The 24,265-nt window shown below is 51.2% G+C and overlaps 2 protein-coding genes and 2 non-coding genes across 5 annotated transcripts; 2 read left to right on the forward strand and 2 right to left on the reverse strand.

The window, feature by feature from the left end:
* Positions 1–790: 790 nt before the first annotated feature.
* On the forward strand, positions 791–10,476 carry ARL2BP (ARF like GTPase 2 binding protein). Of its 2 annotated transcripts, XR_015260039.1 has the most exons (8): positions 791–823; positions 1,675–1,795; positions 3,952–4,013; positions 5,498–5,604; positions 6,047–6,132; positions 7,366–7,462; positions 8,355–8,543; positions 8,664–10,476. XR_015260039.1 is itself a non-coding variant. In XM_086758257.1 (7 exons), the coding sequence occupies exons 2-7, from the start codon at positions 1,758–1,760 to the stop codon at positions 8,742–8,744; spliced, it is 471 nt and encodes a 156-aa protein (XP_086614383.1). In that variant the 5' UTR covers positions 791–823; positions 1,675–1,757; the 3' UTR covers positions 8,745–10,476. The 2 variants fall into 2 exon arrangements, 1 of the variants encoding a protein (XP_086614383.1); XM_086758257.1 differs by lacking the exon at positions 8,355–8,543.
* Positions 10,477–12,465: 1,989 nt separating this feature from the next.
* On the reverse strand, positions 12,466–16,773 carry PLLP (plasmolipin). Its single transcript, XM_086758256.1, has 4 exons — positions 16,617–16,773; positions 13,745–13,918; positions 13,192–13,311; positions 12,466–13,112 (listed from the first exon to the last, which is right to left on the reverse strand). Exons 1-4 carry the CDS (start codon positions 16,719–16,721, stop codon positions 12,999–13,001), a joined length of 513 nt encoding a protein of 170 aa, XP_086614382.1. The 5' UTR covers positions 16,722–16,773; the 3' UTR covers positions 12,466–12,998.
* A 313-nt stretch (positions 16,774–17,086) lies between these two features.
* TRNAL-CAG (transfer RNA leucine (anticodon CAG)) lies at positions 17,087–17,169 on the forward strand. Its single transcript has one exon. It is a non-coding gene; the product is annotated as a tRNA-Leu (tRNA).
* A 159-nt stretch (positions 17,170–17,328) lies between these two features.
* TRNAL-CAG (transfer RNA leucine (anticodon CAG)) lies at positions 17,329–17,411 on the reverse strand. Its single transcript has one exon. It is a non-coding gene; the product is annotated as a tRNA-Leu (tRNA).
* Between the last annotated feature and the right edge of the window lie 6,854 nt (positions 17,412–24,265).

The following is a 24,265-nucleotide window of genomic DNA, read 5'->3' on the forward strand; positions in this document are numbered from 1 at the left end:
ATGGGACTAAGTGCCTGCATTCCTTGTTGAAAAGATGTGAATGCTTTAGAAAATTTTGCCCCAGACCGTCTTCCGTGCAGCTGGTGCTGGGCAGAGAAATCCTGTGGTGCTGGAGGAGGGAGCTGTGTTGCAGAGAACTGTCCTGTTCATTTCATGAAGGGAAAGACTGTACACTTCGACTGGCTTTCTGCTGAAATCCACGATGGGGGTGTCCTGGTAAAGCTCAATCCTCCGTGACCGGCACAGTGCCCTCCTCGGGCTCTGCCTGCCCCAACGGGGCTGGGGCGGGGAGGAGGTGGCTCCGCAAGCCCCCATCAGGGGAAATGAATTGTAGCAAAGTTGTCCATTCACCAATAAAAAATGTCTTGAAGGCTATTTGATGTTCTTTAGTTCTTTTGCTTCTGTTGACAGCCAGGGTTACAAACGTTGTGGTGCTGCGTGTGTCTGAGGCCTTGGGTCCCCCTCTGTGAGGGGAAAACTCGCTTTAATAACGGCGGGAAGAGCGCTGCGTGCATCCTAGCGAGGCGCATTATCTGTTGGCTTTTTATTTTTTTCCTAGGACCCCCTGTGGTACCTGGACACCGAACTCAGCCCACCCCGCCGCTGCCAGCAGTCCCGCTAGGCCCCGCAGCCCGCCATAGCGGCGGACATCGCCCTCCCGGCACGGCCCCCTCCGCGCGCTCTGATTGGTCTTTTGGGGTGTGGGCGGGCCCTCCGCGGCCGCCTCCGCTGTCCGATTGGCTGCGGGCGGGGCGGAAGGAAGCGTTTCCTAGGAGACGGCCAGGCCGGAGGAGAAGGGACGGCGGCGCTGCAGTGACGGGTGGTGGGTGCGGGCAAGGCCGGGACCCCGGGCCCCTCTGCGGGGTGGAGGGCACGGAGTGGTCTCCTGGCCGCCTTTTGGGGAGGGAGGATGAGGGGTCGGTCGCTGGGTCCCTTTGAGGCGGGAGAGGTGAGGCGGGCCGGGTGCCTGGGACCCCTGCGGAGGGACAGGGTTGGGGGCTTCGGGACCCATAAACGGCGAAGGCGGGGGGGGGGGGGGGGGCGGGCACGGAGGCCCAGGGGTGGTGGCGGGGAGCTGGCTCCCCGCCTCGGTGGGCTGCTCTGCAGGCCGGCCTTGGGTACGCCTCGGCAAGGGTGGCGGAGCAGGGCGTCCCCAGCGCGCTGCAGCCCGTCGCGGTGGGCATAGGCTGCTGTGTGCCCTGGCCCTGGCACGGCTCAGCAGCTGCTCGCAGCCACAGGCCGAGGGTTTGGCCGGGACAGCCCAGCGCTGGCCGGAGTCCCTGGGCTGGCGCATGGCATCGCTATCCAGATCGCTGTCTCTGCGACACGCTGGAGCACTGTGCCATCTTTGCCTTACCTAGCTTCGTTTTCTTGTGTCTTTCCAGTCAGTTATAGATGTTTGAGGAGAAAAGATGTAAAGGTTACCTAAAACACCTTTACAGAGGCTAACTGTAGGTGTGTGCAGTTTTGAGCCTGTTCTCTCCGTAGGAAGAGAAGGTTCCTAGAGAACTTGAGTTATTAGGGAAAAGAAGTAGCAGTAACTTTGGAAGAACATGGTTTTTAAATCTCTACATTTAAAAATGCAAAGGTTTTCTCCTGATTAGTTGTTTGAGAAGTATATGGTAATTTAACATCTGAATTTGTATTAACGCTAAGTCACGTGTTATTTTTTAGCACTTTGTCCAAGAGGGAGAAAGAACCGCTAACAGCAGCAATATAGCAGATTGCCTCTCCACCAGACTGATTATGCAGTAACGATGGAGACTTCTGATGAAGAAAACTTTGGTGTAGCTGTGTGAGTACGCTACATTCTGTGTCAGACTTTCAATAAACTATTTCATAGTTAAAATATTTTAATAGGAATGTAGTTACAGGAATGACTTTGTAGCGCATTGATTAGCAGATTCTGCTTCTTAGAGGACCAAGGGTGCAGAATGCAAAGCTCCAGGAGGAAATAACCTCATTTCAGAGTTTAGGTGAGATCAAACTAAACATAACTGCAGCGAGCATCGCACGAGATACCCCTTGCTGAGTGATCAAGGCATGTAATAAAAATCAGAGGGTTTTTTTAAATTCAAGATTTCTCTTTCCTTTTCAACACCATATGTTGTCACGGATTCTAAGAGGAGACTATTTCTCTGTGTTTTAATCTCCTTCTGGTCACGTTTAGGCCAGCACAAGCTACTGAAGCAGCCCAGGAAGCACATGGCCTTTCAGTCCACAGAGCATCACAAATGAACCAAATCTACGAGCTGGGGTGACAGAGGCACAGGGACACATCCCCTTCTGACACAAGCTTTAGGAGGAAAGCATGCCAGACAAACGTGGGGTGAAGCAGCCAATTTGGTTGAAGCTGTCTGTAAAAAGTCTCACGTGACATGGTGAGGCAACAGGGGCTTAAACACAAGGCTGGTCAGCATGTGTTTCTTCCGGTGTCTGGATGCAGGTGTGTCACGTAGAGAGACAGAATTTGAAACAGTTAAAATTCCATTATTCAGCTTACAGGCTTAAACCAGGGTGTAAATTAATACTTTGAATTTTCTGTTGCTGCTACATTAAGCTATAAAACTGGTAGTAGCACTTATTTGGAGGGGAAAAAAGAGCGGAAATGATCCATAGCAAAGTCTTCTGTGCTTGCCTGTAAATGGCAAGCGATGAGCCCTGTGGCCTGAAGTGGCGAATGTGATGCTCAGAGTCTGTAACGCTGAGTGCCAGCTCCTCTCCTGGTGATGTCCTGCCCTCTGGTGGGACAGCACACTTTTACAGTCCTTTGCCTTGGCTTTGCTCCTCTCCCAAGGCTTAACAGATCAGAAATGTTGCTACAACATCGCTTGGTGATCAGATGCCTTTTTAAATTAAATATCTTCTCATTTTTCCTGGTCAGAATGAGCCCTATGGCTCATTATAGTTAAACTGTCAGTTAAACTGTTCTTGGATTAATTTCACTGGACTATTATTTAGTAGCAAAATAACTTCAATGAGTTTTTTCAAACTTAATCTGAAAGAGTGTTCTGTTTACTAAAGAGAAGTTTGAAAGAGAAATAGACATTTAATTTTAATTTAAATGGTGCTTTCGCTGATGAAAGCTAATTTTTTTCTTAAAGATAAATGTCCTGTGAGGCTTGTTTCCCTTGTGTTTGAGGAAAGCCTGTCTCTCATCTACTGAAGAATATAGGAAAAGTTCATCCCCCAGTAGAGAGGAGCTCTGAATGCCAAGGCCAGGGACATCCTGTGGATTATTTAGTGTGTCTGAACAAGCTGCATAATAATAAATTTAGCAGAGGAATCCAGAGTCCTGAAATGGTGGTACCAAAGATTTCTTCCCTGGGTGACTTCAGATCCATAATGGTGTTTAGTGTTTGTTCATTATAGAATGACCTTAAGAGATTATGCCATTTATTTGTAGAATGTAGGGATGTTTCTTGCATAAGAAAAATATTTACGTTTTTTCACTTATATAATACTTGTGTACACATTGAGTTTAAGTGGTTCTACAAGACTGAGTATTTCAAAATATTCTCTAGAGTGTCCAGAGTTCTGTGGTCACCATGTGGAATTACGCAGGGAAGAGAGCAGAAGGAAGGCTTGTGGTAGCAGCTGGGATTTGTGGGTTGGAAAATGTTTAATTTGCTGTTTTAATTACACTCTTTACATCCTTCTGCGTCAGGACTAGAATTACCTTGACAGTAATGCCAGTAAAAGCACATTTTTTCCATTAGGCACCTTACTGGGGGGAAATAAGTAGAGGTCTGATGAGAATCCCCACGAAGCAGTCTTACTGTCAGTGTCGTGGTTTATTTTGTACATTGAAACTAGGAAATTGTTCAGTTATCTTGTAATTACTGGGTTTATTTGTACTTAGGCTTTTGTTAACTTTTTTTTTTTGTTAACTTTTACTTCTACTGTGGTTGAAATACATGCTTATGCAGTGCCATCTTTCCTTGCTTTCAGCTCCTCCCCTTCTGACGCCGAGTTTGATGCAGTTGTTGGGTATCTGGAGGATATTATCATGGGTAAGTAGTTACAATAAGATGAGTGCTAAATATATTGCAAGCTGCTCTTCTGGTAGCAGCCATACAGAGCAAAAACAGCCCCTGCCTGCTTCATGGAAGCTTTCCTTTCATTGTTCCCGTGACCCCTAACCTGGTAGTGTAGTAAAAATATACACAAAAGTCTTTCGTGTGCTGTTTGCGCAACAGCATGCTTATGAGTCTTGAGAATTATTCTCTGCTCCACTGCAATACACTCCTTAATAAATAAACAGTACAGGCACTTGTAAATCTCACACAGAAATGAACATTTTCTGTAAGTTTGATACCCTTTTGTAAAGAAGATGGAAGAGACTGTGAGAGGTAGCCTTCCCTTCCCCAGCTCTGCCTAAAGCTCTCCTAACATGTTTGTCAGGATGTTTTTAGAAGCTGCTATGGTTGTCTAGACCCTGTGTTGTTGTGCTTTGCTGCTGTTACTGCAGGCAGCCTTTCATAATCTGTAATGCAAGGTGCTTGTGCTGCAGTTGAAGCACATTTTTCCTTATCCTGTCTCTGCTGAACGCAGAGAATGGTTTATTTCCTCCATCTGCAGCTGCATTGAATAACTGGAGATGGGTGTCTTGCCACTTTTCACTTTGGGAATCTGTCCTTCTGAGCTGATTTTGTTGCGTGTCACTTGCATGCATGCATACATACAGTTGGAAAGTGGCAGGACCTGTTCATAGCAGGAATGTTGAATGGTCCTATCAGCTTAGGCAATAAAAGATGCAAAATTCTCAGGACCATAATTTTAATTGAGAAGTCAGTGTGTGCAAAGAAGTCATTTACAAGATGCCAAGACAGAATTCGTGCTAATCAGCCATCAGCTGCTTCGTAAGAACAGCAAATAATCTTTTTGACCGCATCCTTCCCAGAGAGGTGTAGATTCTGCAGCCTCAGTTTGCCTGGTGATGGAGTTGAATCTGGAAAACAAATCCTTAGCAGTTGAAAACAAATCTGGGATTTTCACTAATATTCTTGAATTCAAGGAAAAAAGATATTTTGAATTCTTGTAGGGAAGAGAGAATCACTTTTGCTGACTTGGAAGCCTGAACGAAAAGAGATTCAGAATAAATAACCTTACTAACGAAGCATGAAGCAGGAGGACTTTTTTGCTAATACTAAGTGTAAATGGAACTTCTAAGAAGTAATTGTAGACCTCGCTAGGGAGATGTGTTCATCCCATTCCGTTCTGAATATACAGCTGCTGTCAGAATGCAGACTGCTGGGCTGCTGCCCTGCTGATTTGGCTCCCGTAGCGCTGCCCTCCGCCAGCAGCCTCTCTCTTCTCGCAGATGGGCCAGGAGTGGTGGCTCAGCGGCAGCTGCGGTGCTGGTGTGACTGACTCTGCACGTGCGCAGGGCTCCGCTGGTTACAACGGGGAAGCAGAGGACTGGTGAATGTGGGATTTGTGTTACGAAAAGAATGACCGAACTCCTAACTGTGTGATGCATTTTTCTTGTGCCCAGATGATGACTTCCAGTTAATACAGAGGACTTTTATGGAGAAGCACTACCAGGAGTTTGATGACTCAGAAGAAAACAAGCTCATCTATACTTCTATTTTTAATGAATATGTAAGATACTTTTAAATATTTTTTGCATCTGTTGCTTTTTTGTTTTTTAAGGCCAATGTCAGGTCCTGTATTCCCCCGTTTATAAAATACTGGGTTTACGTGGAGCAGAGCAAACATTCTGCTTGCTGTCTCTTTCATGATCTGTGCGCAAGAAAGATGTTTTCTGCAGCTTTAGGTTCCTTTCTCTTTTTTTTGCTTAAAAACTTCTGCAGATGTTTTGTTCTCACCAATATTCCCAGCAAAAATCTTCAGCTCATTGCCTTAGTGGTGTTATGAATAATTGAGCTGCAATCACACGGCTAACGAGTCTGCAGTTCTTTGCCCGGTGAGGATAATACAAAATGTCAATAAGATGTCAGTGTAAGGACGATGCACTGTTTTGAAATCTGCTCCTGAAAATTGTTGTGATGTCACAGGAGTGGTTTGTTTGGGTTTTTTTCAGATCTCTTTAGTAGAGAAATACATCGAAGAAAAATTGCTTGATCGGATTCCTGGTTTTAACATGACTGCTTTCACAATGTCATTGCAGTAAGTCTCTGCTTTGCTTTTGTTTGAGGGGCAGCTTATGTGCCTCTCAGTTATTTCTTTTTATCTGGGTTAAAGCTTAGGTTTGACAGTTCTCCCTTTAGAAGGAGGCTCCTCTTTAATTAAAAAACAAAGTGACCACGCAGACAATGACTGTCCACCCTTCTTGCCTTCAGCATGTCCTGCTACTGTAAATTTCTGAACTGTCATGCTGAAATACATTGGGTTTTAAGGGGTAGGAAGAGAAATCAGAATGAGAACACTGGAGGATTTTCATAATCATTGTCACTTTTAAGCCAGACACTTAAAAGTTAGGTCTCATTTATCTCATTCAGCCTCTGTATTGGACACTTGAATAGCCTAGTAGTCTTTCAAGAGTGGGGTGATGAAATGCCGTTACTGCAGTTCTTGTACAAAGCATTCAGAGGAGGGTTTGGTTTGTCTTAAGCTTTTGCATTTGGTCACTTTACCCTAACCAACTGCATGAAGAGATCACTATTGAAAGATCACTGTTTTTCCCCTTGAATAAGAAAATCAAGTGTAATTGGGAACTGAATATCTTAAAATATTTTAATTTTTTTTTTTTTTTTTAAATAAGACATTGGGAAGTTAGTATGAATGGACATAGTATGGTTAGAGGATAGGCTGTTTAAGGGAAAGCTCATTTTAATAAGAACTAAATAATTTTCAAAAAAAAACCAAACCAAAACCCCAACCCTTGACTGTTAAGAAAGTCTTGATGAAATATGCCGATATGGGAGCACAGAGTCTCTCTTCCAAAATGTTTTCATCAAAAGTCCTCTATCAAGGAATGTCAATACAGTTCCTCATTCCTAAGGGCTGTGTATGAGCCTTCGGTGCCTCTCCCCAGCCTTTCTCACCTTCCAAGGGAGCTGTCTAGCTATTTCAGTACTCCAGATAAATAAATAGATAAATCCTACTTCAGTGTTACTTCTGTTGGCTTACAGGTCAGTTTCTTTGTCTGGTTTTCAAGGACTGATGTGATACTTCTATGTCTTGGACTTGGATAAATATAATATATTAATGTCCTTGGATTGGAAATACTGCAAGGCAATATTTGGATAAAGTTTTGCTTTATGATAGACCTGTAATGACATTCTTGTTTAAATTTTTAATTGTTCTACTTATGCTGGTATCCTTTTTGACCTCATACCATTTTAAAATAATGAATTTATTTCCCATGCAATTTTCTAACTCCTCAACTTCTCTCTATAGACAGCGCAAAGATGAAATGGCAGGTGATATATTTGATATGCTTCTCACATTTACTGACTTTCTGGCTTTCAAAGAAATGTTCTTGGATTACCGAGCGGTAAGTATGTGACATTGTTTGTTTTCATTGGCGTAACGGCCGTTGTTTTCCTGTAGCTCTGTCTGAGAGTACCAAAGGCCAGGTTATTACAGTAGGTAGCAGCATTTGTTGAACGAGGGTCAAAAGGAAAATAACTCCACTGAGTGGCTATTGAAACTCAAGATGTATATTTAATAATTTCTAGAAAACTTGACTGAAACTGGCATGTGGAGCAGTTCTTCAGAAACACACACTTTCTGCATCTTTGAATGTTGGTTTCTAACTGAACATTTTTCACTTTGTGGGTGACCAAGCACTGGCACAGTTTCCCAGAGAGGCTGTGGAGTCTCCACCCTTGGAGATATTCAGAAGCCCTCTGGACACAGTCCTGGCTGGCCCTGCTTGAGCAGGGGGTTGGACCAGATGACTTCCAGAGTTCCCTTCCCACCTTGACCATTCTGTGAGTCTATTATATGGGGTTTTGAGGTGGTTTTTCTTTTTTCCCCTGTGAACCCCAAATTAGGTTTTTAAGCTTTTTCTATTTGTATTTTTCTTCTTCTCTATCCAAGCTGGAGAAACAAAAAAACTACTAAGGTTTTCGGATGGTCTTTTTCCTGGGGAAATGAAATACGTGTAAACGCTCCACAATGTCTGTCCAGTCAAATTTTACAAAGGAGCAAAAGAGTCAACACTGTTGTCAGAATTATGTCCCCTGCTGCCTCCCCCAGCCCCTGTAAGTTTTGTGAAAGTAGGGGCAGGCTGAGGAGAAAGAGACAGTCCATGTCTTAGCAGGAGGAGTAGTTTCAGTTGGGGTTTGCACCTTTCGGGTTACCCGAGAGGCAAACCAGAGAAGCTGGATTTCACTAGTTCCTTGAGCACTGGGTGAGCCTGCTGACTGGGCATTCTTGACCAGATGTAAGCAAGAGACTGCTCTGACCTGGACATAAAGGCTGGCAGAGCGACAACGACCGTACTCCAGGGTTCCCTGCACGATCTCTTCTTGAAGTTTGGGTTCGCCTGCAGATACAAATGGGAGAAAATAAATGCTCTGCTAGGCCTTTTCAAGTCTCACAGCATGCTGCGTGCAATGATAGATGCACAGGTAACGTGTACTTTTATACTGATTTGATGTAACAAACAGAATATTAATTGTCTGTTTCATTTTTTAACTAATTCCAAAAAAGCTTTGAGTCAAGGATTTCTTTTTCTTCCATTTCTCTAGGAAAAAGAAGGTCGAAGTCTGGATTTAAGCAGTGGGTTAGTGGTGACTTCATTAAACAAATCATCAATATCCTCCTCCTAGAACAGCTTATGCACTACTTTCCTTCTGGAGATGCGCGCTGCTGCTTTCATTTGGACGTAGAAACACTAAAGGTCATGAGAATCAAGGTGCTTTCACGTGATGAAAACTCACTCACCCTCCAGACTGTACCTTCAGGGGCATGATCCTAAAAACATCTGTTTGTGAATTCTGCTCGGTGTTCAGTGACCACAGAAGAAGAAATTGTCAACTCTACCAGAGTAACTGTTTTTAATAAACACACGGTATTTGTACACCAGCCTAACTGTTGCCCGTGCTGAGAAGCCCGGCGCACCGAGGGGACAATAAAAGGGACTGTGCGCCTGTTATTGGGTTGGCATCATAACCATCTCCCCAAACTGCAGAACTCTTCAGAATCAGGATGACAGTGTACAGAGAGTGTGTCCCTCCAGCTCTTGGAAGGACAGGTGCGAATACACAACCTCGGAGTTCTTCCCCATCAGTGTTTTTTTTTTGTTTGTTTTTTTTCTTTAAACACTTTAATATGATCTTACGTGCTACAGCTTTCTAACAGAAGAGCGTGTTTTAATGTGTCAATGTTCTAGCGTAAGACTGCCTTTCAGCTCTGACATTTGATGTGTTACTGTGTACACGTTTTCTTTCTGGCTTTTATAAGTGTGCAAAGTCCTCCCGTTCACTTCTGTGCAGGCCCCAGCTATTCTACATTGGGAAAAATAACCACGAGAAATGGAAATCTGGCCTATATGTGCAATTTCTTACTTTCTTTTTGGCAGTGGCACAGCTGCATCAGTTCTTACAGTAGACGTTGATGGTAGGTTGGGCGCAGACATGCCATTTACTGCTCAGAATAGCATGCTCATTAAAAGGCGTCATTTTGCTATTAAACTGTCGGGAACAGAAGTGCAGCAATGCATTTTTCAGCATTCCTTGAAGAACAGGTGAGTGGCTTGCTGGTGGAGCTGCAGCCATAGCCTGTCATAAAACCCCAGGCGCATCTCTTGGCGGTTAGAATTAAACTGCGTTTGGAGCTGCAGGGACTCCGTTCTTACGCTGTTCAGATGCATTAATCTGCTGCTTAATGACGTGCTCGGGCAATGTGACTACGTCGTTAAAAGCCTCAGAGCAGATGGAAAGGGTGAGCGGAGCCCTCTGCTCTGTCCCGCAGCAGGTCGGTGCAGCAGGGGAGGTGCCTTCAGCAGCGGCTGTCACCCAGTCAGAACCCGGCCTGGACAAAGGAAATCTACAGCCAGGCCGTTACAAATTTTTGTTTGTGGACAGGAAATGTCTTACAGAAACGAGATTAAATCCTGTTCCTGTTGACATCCAGCAGTAGTTTCAACAGTACTAGGACTTTGGTTCTTCAGCTGAAATAGTTTTGGAGTACTAGTGAAGACTCCTAGCCATGCAGGCAAAAAGAAGCCGTACTTGCACTACAGAATGGGGCCACAGGTTTGTGGCCAGACCATAATGTCTTTTTAAAGGCTGGCTAGCCATGCCAAGGGCAGTGTCTCAGTAAGTTTCTGGTGTGTTGTGCTCATGGCTCTGCAGTTCATTGTCTGGAATTATTCCAGTGTGTTGAAACCTCCTTTGTAAGTGCATGCACCCAGATACACACATGCACTTCCTTTAGAAAAAAAAAGACCAAACTATTCCTTCTGAGTTTTTTTTAGTTTCCTTCGATAAATTTATGCTTGTCAGATTTGAATGATAAAAGGCAGAAGCTGAAGCAAAATTAAAAATTGCAAGAAATGTCTTTGGTTTTTTTGTTTGTGTGGGTTTTGTTGTTTTTGTTTTGTTTTGTTTTTTTTTTTAAAGGGAATTAGAAGTCCTCCTGGTGTGTTTTGATCAAAAGCAGTTTTGTCGGCTTTCTGTTCTGGTGAACACAACACGAGCTCATTTTGATTCTCTTTTCAGCAACAGTAACATGCTGATGCAAGGTGAGTACTGTAAGTGCTAAGTTGCAGTACCGCGTTCCGATCGTTCTGACAGCAGCGACGTCGGTGCGGCTCCCTCGGTGGGAGCTGACCCACCAGGAGTCACGGGTTTTCACAGCTCTACCTGCCGCCCGTGCCATAAACAGCAGCTTCTCCTGTGAGCACAGAAGTCAGTGCTCAGGCACGCAGGGGCAGTCAGTTAGCGAGCAGAGATGATTCTGTGATGCTTATTCCCAGGGAAAAAAAAAATATGAAAACATTGGGTCGTGGTTTTTAATATAAATTGGATGCAGCTCCTCTGCCATGTGAATCTTGAGGTCAAGATCAGATAAATAAAAGGCTTAAATCTAGTTGGTTTTCCCCTCTCGGCATATGGGCTGGAGTTCTTCAGCTAACTCCTTACCGCTTTATATGATGTTGACTTTTTATTGTCAGGGACAGATTTTATCAAATTTTAAAAGAATCCTGCTGACGTATTTTAATTTTTTATGGTTGAGCTAAAATATTTATTTGCAACTAAAGCTAAAAATATCCCTGTCGTTATTTTTTACTGAAGAAAGTTTTCATTCTTTTCCTGTTACAATTGCATCAATTAATTACTTAAACTAATGGCAGTACAAACGAATACCTCAGGCAGTTATTTTCTGAAGGGAGTTCTGTTGTATTTTAAGCAAAATCTCTTGTAATTTCGGAGCCGACAAGGCATGGCTGGGGCTGAATTCTTGCTCTGATGGGGAGTTGCGTCTCAGTGTTTCCTGCAATACCTTTCTGCCCCTCTGCCACCCTCTTCTGTCTGTGTGTTTTCTGTGGGCTGCTGTCCCCGGAATAACTCGTCCCTTTGCGACACTCCTGTCACTCATCCCTGGTTTGATGCATTTTCCATCGGGCAGAGGGGCTTTTTAAAGAAATTAAGTTTCTCTTATGTAATGAGCTGTCTGTGTGCAAGTCTAACTTCACATTTTAAGAGTTTTAACATCACAACAACACATGAAGAGGCTAATTTTCTTACTGATTTTTATATATATGTTCATACTTGCGGAAACTTGACCCTTCATTTAGCTCACTGAAAACCAAAGGCAGATCTGCCAGGGGCTAACGCGGTTTGCCCGAGCCATTTTCCATCCATGCAGTTAAATTTCCTGAACTGGCCTCTACAGACAAGCCGTTAAAACTTGTCCCGTGCAGACCATGCACTAAATTTTGCCGTGTCCCTCACTGTGCTCCAGCTTTCCTCTGTAGCAAGATCCGGAAATAAATAGAGCTCATTTGATATGTTTTTATTAGCTTGTACAAGGAGGGTGTGAAAGGAAACGGTGTTGGGCAGGGCATCGCTTCTGGTTCTGACAAACACCAGCCCGTGTCCCCAAGAAATAAAAGCTGAATTTGCTGTCTGCAGCGTGGTTCTGTGTTCTCCTGAGGCACTGTGCGTGTTCCCGGAGTATTTGCAGCCTTGGTTTTAATTTTGGAAGACCACATGTAGCTAACGGGCAGAATCGATTTGCCGGTTAATAGGGCTCCTGGCGCCACGGCGTGTCTGGCACTGAGCCCAGAGGAGGGAGCGCATCCAAGCCTTGGCACCTGCTTCGTGCTCTTGTGGTCTCGGACGTACGCTGTGTCTGTGCAGGTGTGCAATGCGCAGCAAGGTGAGCCCTGTGGCCTTACCCCTCCTCCCTTGGGGCCAGGCTGCAATGCCCTACGCGGTGGGGAGGGACAATCACCTCTGCCAGTGACATCTCTGCTGTCCACTCCACGCTGTGCTGTAGGTGCCACCTTCTCGCAAGGCAAATATTTTTCTTGACAGACTGCAGTGCAGGATTTAGGAATATTTTTATTTAAAGCATAAAACCTGTGCTTCCAGTTGTTAGAAATCAATACAAGAACAGTTTAAACTGCTTCCTTTGCTTAGCCCCCATTCTCCAGCTCTGCCACCGTTTATGTGTCACGTTAATGGCAATTACGTGCACTGTAGCTGCAAACGACCAGAGCCAGGAGCCTGGGCTTGATTTAGTGAATTTTAGTATCGGAGCGTGCTGAACTGGCTGAGCCCCTTCAGCGGAGCTGCCCCAGCAAGGATCTGGATGAACCTCAAGGATGAGCAGGAGGTTCAGCCTCCAGCGAGTCCTTGTCCTCCCTGTGAGGCTGCAAGTGACAGCACCAATGGGTTTGTGCTGAAAGCATCATCAGAGACCACAGAGTAGCGTCCACACAACCCAGTACTGACCATCACTGCCAGCACAGGTTGGTCTGACAACGAGACCTGGTGGCACGCGAGGCTCCGAGCCACCAAGCCCAGCATGAGCTGACCCAGGGTGGCCCAGGGCTGGGCTTTGCCATCCGCTCCTTACGCGTGGTCAGTCACTTGGCTGGTGGCCGCATTGCTGCCAAGCCCTTTCCAGGCGCGGAAACTGAAGAAGGTGCTCACCCCGTAGGTGATCATCACGAGGCAGGCGAAGAACTGGAAGAGGAGCACACCCCGTGCGTGAGCGCACCGGCTGCCCCAGCCCCGCGGCCCTCGCCTGCCCACCACTACTTACAGACGCCGCGGCTCTCCGGTTGTAATCCCACTGCCGCCAGGACGTAGGCTGGACGGCGGCCGCGCACGTTACAAAGGCGGTGACGTACAGAACGGTTGCCACAGCGTTGAAGATCATCAGCTGGGAAGGCAAAGAGGAGGTTGTGAGGTCTGGGCTCAGACTTGTGGGCACTGGGATGAGCAGTGAGCAAAAGGCTCAGTTTCACAGTCCTTCCTCTTCCCCAGGGGAACCAGAGGAAAAGGGTCCAGCCCCTCAAGCTGCAAACAACCCTCAGGTTAACACATCGTTAAATGTGGTTGTGCTGAGAGGTTTCTGGCTGGCACCACAACTACAGGAGTGATGTGGTGGCTGTAACTTTCTGGGCTGATAGAGGCCTCCCTGTTCTGAACATTTTCTAAGCAACTGAGGGGCGGAATGAAACAATGTCATTGTGCAAAGTGCAGGGGGCTTTGTTCCATCAGCCCAGAAGAGCCTGAAGCCCTGGTCCTCTTGGAGCATCTCCTCAGGATGTTTCCCACTTGGGACCCCTCCTCGCTCCCTCTCGGTGACGTACCACAAGGGGCCAGGGGACCACGTAGAACTTCAGCTGAAGCTGCAGGAGGTAAGTCACGAAGAAAAGGACCGTTAATATCCAGAAGAAGATGGACACGAACATCACCCAGCCATATGCCGCATGGAGGTAGTACGTTGTGTCGGCAATGAGAGCCCACACCAGTAAGCCGAGCACCTGTGGGGTGAAACAGGAAACGTATCCATATGCTGGTTCCTGCAGGTGGAAAAGCAGAGCATCGCCCATGAGCCGGGGCCTGCCAGCATCAACGGCAGCTGGGTTCCCCGGCCCCAGCAAAACAGGGACGTGTGAGAGCCACAGAGCAGGGCTGGACCCTGGGGATGGCTCAGGACAGGGTGTGGACCTGGGACCCTCCTTGTTCGGGGATGGGCTCATCCCCAGTACTGCTGCCCCAGGAGCTGGTACAGGAATGTCCTCCAAGACAGGATGGGTGAAACCTGGACATCCTCAGCCAAGAAGCTCCCAAGCCCAGGGCCAGTCTCTGCAGGCACTGCCTCAGTGCTAGGGCCGTCTCATGGGCTGGATCAGGACTGGACGTGGGGGCTCCCGGGGCAGGGGTTCAGCCTTGACCTCCCCCTGATGCAGCATCAATTCAAAAAACAAAAAGAAACCCCAAACTTCTCAGCTTCTCTCCACTGCTTGGTCTGGTCTGGTCTGTATCTCCTGTACATGCAGCTTTTAGGGCTCACCCTTCACCATTAAGCACGTTTGGCTACGTAGCAACCGCAGCATCGTTTGCATGCAGAGTGAGCCACAAAAAAGCAGGTGAGTCAGTCTGTTTTCTGGACCTGCTCGAGGAGAAATAAGCAGAGCCAGGGCAGAGCCGTTTTCTTCCCTCCTTGCAGCCTCCGGCAGAGCCCGCGAGGCAGCGGCAGGGAACAGGTCTCTGCCCTCGACTCCCTGGCAGGCAGGGATGGAAGAGCCCAGCCCAGGGTGGCATTTCATTTATTGTGGGTTTTTTTCTTCCCTTCCCTGTGCTGTTTCCACCCCTGATCTTTGGACTCTGGAGGAGATGCTGCCCTGCTTTGCCTGCAGTGATGGGGTCAGGGAGCAGCTGCCTTCTCCAGCATCCCCGCCCCAGGGAAATCCCTGGAGCAGCAAGTTTGTGGGGATTTTTCAATTCAGAAAGCCCCTAACCCATGATGGAGCAAGCAGAGCATGAGACACCAGCACACAGCAATGGGGCCTGGAAAAGAAAGGCTGTTGCAGAGCAAACAAAGCTTTTTATGATTTGACTTATTTGTTCTGCAGCCTCAGCCGCAGCCACAGCCCGTGCACCGGGACACAGAGCTGGGGCTCTGGCAGCCGGCGGGGTGCTGGTGGGCTCTGCTTCACCAATCTTCATCCCCTCCCGGCTGGGCCAGAGCAAAGTGGGGAGCAAGGGGGCTCCAGCCCTGCACCCTCCATGTTTCCCAGGATGACCAAATGTCTGGGGAGATCCCCATGGCAAGGCTGGGGTGAGAACGTGCCCCAGATGGAGCCGTGGCATCTTCTGTTTTCCCAGCTGGAGCAGGTATCTGTCTGGACAGAGCCGGCAAAGCTGCCGGCACCGCCCGGCTCCTGCGCTCGCCCCTGCTTTGGCAGGGGAACCGTGGCGTCATCTCCCACCGATGGGGAGGAGAAGGGCTCTTTGGAAAGCCGCTCTGCCCCTGCGTAAGCCCGCATCACTTATTGTCACAGAAGAAACACAACGGCCTTTGTCCTGCCCGAGTACAACGCCCTGGTGCTCCGCTGCCCCGACAATGCCGCCTTGTCTGTCGCATCCATTTCTGGCACTTGTGGTCACAAAATATGCGCTGGGGAGAAAACACGCGTAGGAAAAAGCCTGGTGTGCTGCGGGAGCGGGAGGCAGCGTGTGTGAGATGCCCTGTTCCAGCTGCTGGGGGGAGAAAAGCAGGAGTCCTTGGGAGAGAGGTTTTGGGGAGCTGCGGGTCTTGGTGGACGGGAGCTGGATGAGCGTGTTTAATGGTACAGCCCGAGCCACGGGCTGGAGAGGTGGGACCAGGTGTGGGGTCGAAGGGTCCCTTTTGCTGATCTTGGCTCCATCTCTCTTTCCTGATGCTCCTGCAAGACACCCCCCGGCAGTGTCCTTCCCTGGGCGTTTGCTCCCATGCCACAACCAGCTTGGCCATGCCTGGGGGTCAACAACCGGCGCGGGGAGCCGGGTCTGTGCTCAGGACACGTCCTGCTGCTGCCCCGGGGCTGAGCAAAGAGGGTCCCCGCCGCAGCAGGGCAGGTCACGCGTGGCCCTGTGTGCAGCTGGACGCCCACCCCTGTGCACACACCCTGCACCCCAGGTCCCAGGCACCGGGAGTTTATTCTGCGGTTGCCTCGGGTGCCGAAGCAATGGAGAGGTGACACTGCTGCTTGGTTTGACAGCGCAGAGACCCTTCGGCTTGTCTGAGAGCGGCCGCCGAAGCCTGACCGTCGGGGAGGACAACCGGGAGCGCTGGGAGCGCGAAAGTCCCGTGGGCACCCCGGGAGCAACACCAACGCAGCTCGGTTGGGGTCACCGTGCTTCATACATCCCCCCCCCGGACCCCGCCAGCGGCTGTGGGTACCAGGATGGAACTCACTGGTTCGTGTCCTGCGAGGATGGCCGTGCCCGGCGCTGGGAGCTGCCAGGCGTCGAGCCCAGCTGCACCCGGCAAAGGGTGTGAGGACGAGCCGCCCAATTTTCCTCCGGCTTTAGAGCGGGAAGGAGGCGAGGGGCGATCTGGGGGTTAGAGGTGAATGAGGAGCAGCGAGCGAGAACGGGGTGGGGACGGCGGGCACAGCCGGTTTCCAGAGAGAGATGGAGAAAAGCGTTCCGCAAGCAGCCCCCCACCCTCGGTGCCCCCTCCCCGGTACTCACGGACTGGACGCACATCAGCCCCCCGAGGGGCGAGCAGAGGAAGGCGCTGTCGGGGGCGGGCAGGGAGCCCGGGGAGCCGCTCCGGGTCCGCGCAGCACCCGCCATGCCGCGGGCACCTGCACCGGGACGGCCCCGCGCCACCGCCACCGCCTCCCGCCCCTCCCTAGGGCGTGGCGGGTGGGTCCCGCCCGGCCCCACGCACCAGCCCGGCGCGGGGAGGGGGTGAACCGGCCCCTCCTGCCTCCTCCCAGTTTGTCCCCGTCTCCCACCCCTGGAGTGCTGGGTGCGGTGCTGCGCTCCCCAGCGGTATCCGGGACCCTGCACAAGTCCATCCGGCCAAAATCTGCTGCTGTCCCCTTGTCTGCCAGGCGCGTCATTGCGTCACAGAACTTTATCGAGCCGCTATCCCTCGTGGCCATCGCCACCGGCCGGGCACGAAGGTGGCAGGGGGCAGGGGGGTGTCCAGTGGGGTCAGGATGGCCGAGCGGTCTAAGGCGCTGCGTTCAGGTCGCAGTCTCCCCTGGAGGCGTGGGTTCGAATCCCACTTCTGACAGCTCCGTCTTTTGCTCCGCCCCATCAAGCGGTTTTTGCTTGCGGAGGATCTGGAACCGATTCAAAAAAAAAAAAAAAAAAAAAGGTGTTACAGTTAAGGCTAATTAACTAATTAACTTTAATGAAAACTAATTGGGAGTACCGCAAAATATTAACTACTTGTCAGAAGTGGGATTCGAACCCACGCCTCCAGGGGAGACTGCGACCTGAACGCAGCGCCTTAGACCGCTCGGCCATCCTGACAGCGTTGACACGCATTTCACGCCCCGCAATACACGACTTACGCGTGGCCACGGCGTCGCGTCCGCGGGGGCTCGCGCACCGCCGCTCCGGTGGTTCTGTGGCCACCGGGGTCCTGTGGCTCCCTCATGCCCGGCCCGGGTGTCGGGGGTGGGGGGCCGGCGGCCCTCCTGCCCGCGGTGCCGCTCGCAGGTGTTTGCACCTCACACCGCACCCTGGGGACTCGTGACAAATTCTGCCCAGGCGAAAAGCTTCTCAGAGGCACAAACGTGCTGTCACTGCCCTGCTCAAATGTCACCACCCGTGCTCCACTCACAGGAGAGAAACCCCCGTGGCGTGCCCAGGGAATCTCCACTGCTGGATAATTCAGCAGGGTGAGCTCACCTGCCACCGCCGCTTCCACCTCCCGGCAGAAAGACCCCGGGGAAGTCCCCACCGGGGACGGGGAAAGGCCCGTGGCCCCGGCCGGTGTCAGGAGCCGGGGATCCAAGTGCGAACCGGATGGCCATGGCCCAGGCTACACAATGGTGGGAAGAGCGAGTCAGCGTCCCACGCTGGACCGCCATCACAGGGCTCCGGGCGGCGCAAGGAGGGGAGGGGGCGCCGCAACCCGTCCCGTTGTACATCTGCTTTTTTGGGTATTAAAATAGGGGGCCCAGAAACAGCCAACGGCGTCCCTCTGGGGATGTGGTGGAGGACGACTCTTTGCTACGCAGGGCGGTTGCAGAGGAGTCAGCGCTTGGCTTTCCCTACAGAAAAACACGAACCCTCTCAGCGCTTCTAGGCAGCTCCTGCTGCTTCTCTGGAGCTTATTTAATGCTGGTTTTGTACAAAATATGGTATTACGTATTCTGGAGAAGTGGGGACTGCTAGGGCACTGAAGGAGGCACCAGGACCTCGGGCACACGGGACAGTAGCTGCGACGTGGTCTCGGTTGCACATCCCACCTTGAGCTGCTGCAGCTGAGACCCCCCCCAGCCCCAGAGCGTGACTCGAGGCCTGGGTCTGGCCGCGGGCATGCGCTACTCGGTGGCTTGGTTTAACCCGTCCCCAGAAATGGTTTTTCCTTGAAATGCTTCAGCTGGCACGTTGGAGAAAGATCTGCACTGAGCCTGCCTGCGGCTTCGTACCCTGCCTGCCCACGGGTGCCGCTCGGAGGAGCTGCTCTTGGCCGTCTTTGCATTTGTTACGAAAGCAAACTGGGAGAGCAGCCAGATAAGGGAGAAGTGAATGGAAGGGTGGAAAGGGAAAAAGCCACATCCAGAGAGACATAAACAACCATCAGAGAAAGCTATTTTTTGAACTATTTGGTCAGAACTATTGTTCTGCAGTGAAAGTCCTGGCGGCATGAGACTGGAGATGTTTATTTGCCTCCACACGCTGCATCTCAGAGAGCAGGAAAGGATACAGCAGCGCTGAAATCATCTCCTCCACATGGCCCTTGGAGCTGTGGGTCCGGCTCCTGCGTGGGATCCGTAGAAGCCTGGTACCTCCAGGGCAGAAGCGGCAATTTTTAGCATGGATGCTTCAGCCAAGGAAGTAATAACTGCCGCACGATGGCATTGTCTGCTGGAGCAAAAGGCAGAGGCCCTTCCACCTCAGGACACTCCGCAGGAGCCTTTCCCGGGGGCAGAGCACAGTGTGAGCTCCTTGGAGGGAGCAAGACAGGACGTGTGTCCCTTCCTTGTGGCCCCTGTCACCTTCCGGCTGGCGAGGGGCCCCGGCTGCAGGCACTTTGGGTGGGTTTGTTCTGTACCGGCTATCCGGTGAGCACCTCGTGGGAAGCCGTGCATCCTTTGCTGATGGGGGTCCTTCCTCTCGGCGGATGGCTGTCAGTGGCCGGGGGGCTCTGGGGACCGGCTGCACCTCTGCCCTGCCTTTGCTCTAGTGCTTGCCGGTGCTCCCCCATCCCCTCTGTCACAGCTCTGGGGATCCCGGGCGGGGGAGGGGGGAGGCGGTTTGCTTCCTGCAGTCAGGCTGTTCCTAAATTTCACCCCACTGGCTTGGAGCAGGCAAACCTGCAGTGCTCTGGAGGCGTGGGCTGGGGCTGGGCACGAAGGACGCCGCAGGGAGGTCTCTGTGCTACCGTCCCGCTCCACGAGAAGGGGCACAGGCACCTCAGCTCTGGCAGCAGCCCGTTCATTTTGCTCTGGCACACCGGTGTGAGCAGGGCTGCCTTCAGTCACAAGCCCTACTTTGAGATCGGCTCTGTCCTAGGGGGAAATTTGTTCCTTAAATAGCATTTTTGAATCCCAGACATGCCTCATCTCTGCTTTCTTCACTTCTCCCCTGCTGCCTCCTCAGACTGATACAAGGAACCATGGCCCAGGACAGGAACCTCGCTTGCCCTCACCCCCAGCAACCCCTTTTTTAGCTATCCCCAGCCAACACCAACCTACTAATGGCCAGCAGCTGTTGCTCTGTTAGGAGGTGAGACAGCCACATTAACCACAAAAACACACCCCATGGCCACCACTGCCGGTCAGGAGCTGAAGGAGTTTCTGCAGCAGGTGGTGGGGCGGGTGTGATGGTCCCAGAAAGAAAATTTGGGTAAAACGAAAGTGCTTCCCTGGGATGAAGCTGGGGAGGGAGCAGGACACTAGTGGGGTTATAGCCAAAACGCAGCAGGAGCGTGCAGGCTCTGGACAGAAGCAGAGGGGAAGGAGACCTCCTGTTCTTACAACGTGGGGTGCAGAAAAGCTGGGGTGGGAGAGGGGGAAGGGATCTGCTGACTCCTTGGTCTCTCAGCTGAGCCAGCAAGGCTTGAAAAGGGTTAAGAGCCCGGGCAGAGAAAAGTGTTTTTTTCCCTGCCCAGCCATGTGTTTATTGTGCCAGGTGTGTTTATTGTGCCAAGTGTCTTTATTGTGCTACGTCCTGTACAGGCTTGTTGGGTGTCAGAAGCCCTGCTAGCTCCTGGGGCTCTTCACTGCTGCTCGCGTGTGCCAGCGGGGAGCCTGGCGCGTGGACGAGGCTCCGCAGAAAGAGCTGCTCGAATGAGCAGGTTGACAGCTGTGATGCCCCATTTCTGTAAGAGACTGGCAGGGATCTGAAAGCTTGTGGGAGGGGAGGGCTCAGCTCAGACCAAGGGGTGTTGATGGCTCCAGTGCAGCCACATCGTGGCACGGCACATGGCAGCTCCTCTTCCCTTTGGGGCTGGCCCACAGGTGCCACCAGCTTTTGTGGAGACACCCTTTGGGGGCCAGCCCAAGCCTCCGGGGGCACTGCTGGAAAGAGGTTTGCTGGATCTCTCCTTCACCCACCATCATGGCTTAACGATAAGCTTATGTCAAACTGGTCCCGCAGACACTGTTGGAAGGCACACAACCTTCTTTAGCCTTCTCCTTTCTGATGGGGAGAGGTGAGCCTTTCCAAGAAGGGAATAAACAGAGCTGCTTCTGGTAAGCTCCGTTCTTGGAGACTGGTGTCATTCATGTACAAACACGTTGAATGGAGAAGTGGGGATGTGGATTACGCTGGCCCACGCATGTCGTTGGATGGGACTGAAGGGCTGGGTCTGCCCTGTGCCCCTGAGCAAAGGGCTGGGGCCAGGACCTGGCCATTCCTGCCAGGAGAAGGACAGCCCTTCTCCCAGGACAAGGGAGTTGCTGGCACAGGCGCTTTCTGCTCCTGCTGCCGTGGGAAGGAGAGATGAGGGAGTAACGGGGGCTGCTGCAGAGGCACATGCCTCATCCTCTTCCTCAGCCAGGACAGTGGGCACGAGCCTGGCCCTGGGTTCTGGCAGAGGTGGCACTTTTCCTGCTCCCCACCTCCTGCCTGTTCCCACGGTGGCCCTGGTAGAACCCTTTTCCAGGATGCGAAGGAGTGGGGACCCCTCTGTACCACCCCGGGGTGAGGCACAGCACAGCCACTCCTGCACCAAGGGAAAGCCTGGCAGCATCTCCTGCGATAGCTGGGCTCTCCTGTGGTGCGTGGAGGTGTCGATCACGTCCACCCCGACCAGACCCGCTGCAGCTCTCCCCGCTCTTCCCTGCAGCGCAGTGGTGAGGGGTCTGGCCTTTCAGGGGTCCGTCTGGCACTCCTCCATCGTTCCACCTCTGTGGAAATGTCACCTTCAGGGCCCGCAGCCATGCAGAAGGGTTGTGACATCTGGACGTCTCTCCAGCTCCGCAGAGACTTAGCAGCACCCAGCGTCCCGCTGTGCCCAGGCAGGCCCATTCTGGCAGAGCCCCAGCACGCTCCTTCCCCAAATTGGCAGAGCCACCCCGATTCTGTCTGTCCCATCCAGGCACATCCCAGAAGAGCCTTCCCCACCCCTGTCCCAGGGAAGAGGTTGTGCCCGCTGGCTGCGTTGCTCTGCAGGGGATGAGTGGCTCTTCTCTGTGTAGGAAGAGCTGAACTGTGCTGCAAACCGTCCCTGTGCTTGTTTCTTTACAGACTCACCGGCTTCGTGTTTGTTTCCTTCCACGCAGTGTTACCAACCCAGTTAAGCTTTGTTTGTCGTAGCAGCCCGTGCAGTCCCTGGCAGCCTCCGTGGGACAACTGCCGAAAGACTTGTCCTCCGTTCTGGCTGCTCTAGCTGCCGCTACAGGTCCGCACCTTTCCGTGTGAGCTCCCACTGGGATCAGCCGCCAGCTGGGTGCTGCTGGGGGTAAAAGCTGTGTCCCAGAGCCTGGCTGGCTTGGGATGCTGGCCAGTAGCCGTGGGCCCACCAAAGCCTCACCATGGAAAAATACAGAGCGTCAGCATTTTGCACTGTCTGCTGGCGCCCAAAATTTGTTCTCATTCCCAAGGAAGGAGGAAGCCATTGTGTTCAGAGAAGTGAAAGCTTTTGTGATGTTCTTTGCTATTTCTGAAAAATGTTTTCTGTGTAAAGGAGTTTCTTAAAAACACAAGCCCTGAGCTGGTCGATACTTCCCAAATAGGAGTGTTCCGTCCCCCGTGGAGATGCTGGCTGCAGACAGCCCCAGACATCTGCTCCTCATTTCCTGCCTTTTTCTTTAATGTGAGGCAATTCAAAGTTGTGCAATGCCAAACAGACTTTCTGGATCCCTTGGTGTTTAATTCTCTCCCTTACCACACCAACAGCTCGAGAGTTCTGGTGAGCGTGGAAGCTCTGCTGCAGTGGTGGTGCTTGAGCTGCCTTGGGTCTAACGCTCTTGGGCAGAAAAGGGGAGTTGTATCAGAGCAGTGGCTGAGCAGCCAGCCCCTCTGAGGAGAGGAGGGTGTAGTGCTGTTGAAACCATCAGCATTCTCATCTGATCAGCTCTGGCATCTCTTTCTTCTGGGTCACATACAGCCTCCTAAGTCTCTCTGACTTTTCCTTTTTCTCCAGTCACCACCTGATCTCCAGGAAGAGAAGCCTGCTGTAACAAACAGCACATAGTCCTTCCTGCAGGAGGAACCACAAATAGCCAAGGAGCATAAATTTCCAGCATGGAAACACCTGTAAAGGACGGGACATGTTCTGGGGCCATTTCATGTTAGTTTAGGACACAACCCTTGTTCTCTTTGCATGTTGTTTTGCATGTTGCCTTTGCAGGGTCGAGTCGGTTTTAGCCTTCAGGAGCAATTCTCCCAGCGTTCATCATACATTCCTTCCACCTCTGAGGACCTGGCCCCTGTGCACAGCTCCAGCACCTGCCTGTGAGCAGCCCTGGCAAAGCTGCTGTGGGTGGGAAATGCTGGAGCTGTGGGGAAGATGGGATCTGGCCCTTTGGCCGGTGGTATCTGTGGTTTGAAGCAGTAAGCCAAGCTCCTGGCTAGTGTTTGCCAGTGAGCAACCAAAGGTTAGGGGGATGGCATCAGACCAGGCTTCTGAGCATGCCTTATGCTGTCACCACCGTCCAGTCCACACCTTGTTCTCCCTTTCTCTGCAGCACAACCAGCATTTAAGTAGCAGGACATCCATCCTGACAGGAAACTGTCCCTGGAGCAGAGCAGGAACCGGACCCAGAGAACCCAGACTCCAACCTGGACACCAAACTGTCTGGCACGAGCCACAGCCCTTCTCTGAGCGCTGAGGATCAAACCTGGAGCTGTGTTAAGTGGCCCAGAGGTTACAGACCCAGCCCCGATGGTGCACGCTGCCCTGTGCGTGGTCCCTCTGCCCACACTCGATGGCAGGTGCGCAGACGTTCATTCACGCTTTTTCCTTGTCCGTGTTTCAGACCAGCCTAAGGGCCTTCCTCATTCATACTACAGTTAAACTTACACAGGAGGGGGACCCTTCTTCCTAGTGTCTTCTGCTTTTCTTCGGTGCTGCCCCACCCCTTGAGAGCCTCTGGGTGCTAAGGGTGACCTCAAGAAGCCTCCTTCCAGTCCTTCACAGGAACAATGGGGTAAGATGAGCTGCCCCAGCCTGCAGTCTGTCACTGGAAGGATGTGACACTCACGGTGGGCTTTCTTCCTCCTTCATCTTGGTCTGCTTGATTTCATTGTCGCACATTTTCTTAGGACAGTCTGTGTTCTGTGGTTTCCTGAGCAGTTACTCAGTTTTTCTGCTCTTTGCTTCCTTGGAAGCTGATTGTCCCTGAAGCACAGGGTTGCACACTCCATTGCTTGGGCGCTGTGATTTGTGTTTGCACACTGGGATTCCCGGTGCCCTCCTCTGCTTGCCCTCATCCACATCACTACAGTCCCAGAGCCACACTGAATAACTCCTTGCTATTCCTAGAAACGAAAGCAAAATTAAATCAAATTAAGACAACAGCAATTGCCTAGACTATTTGGAGCGTAACTAAAGAAGCTAAAATCAGCTGAGGCCAAGATGAGCCCAGAGAGGTCCCGAGATCCTCCACTGCTGGATCAACACCATGCCTATGGTTTATCACTAGTGACAGCAGAAATATCTCCTGGGCTACAGCGGGTCCTGTGCAGATGCCACCTCCAAATCCAGC

The sequence above is a fragment of the Chlamydotis macqueenii genome, chromosome 13 (genome assembly GCF_036417535.1).
Source record: "Chlamydotis macqueenii isolate bChlMac1 chromosome 13, bChlMac1.mat, whole genome shotgun sequence".
NCBI classification, from domain to species: Eukaryota; Metazoa; Chordata; class Aves; order Otidiformes; family Otididae; genus Chlamydotis; species Chlamydotis macqueenii.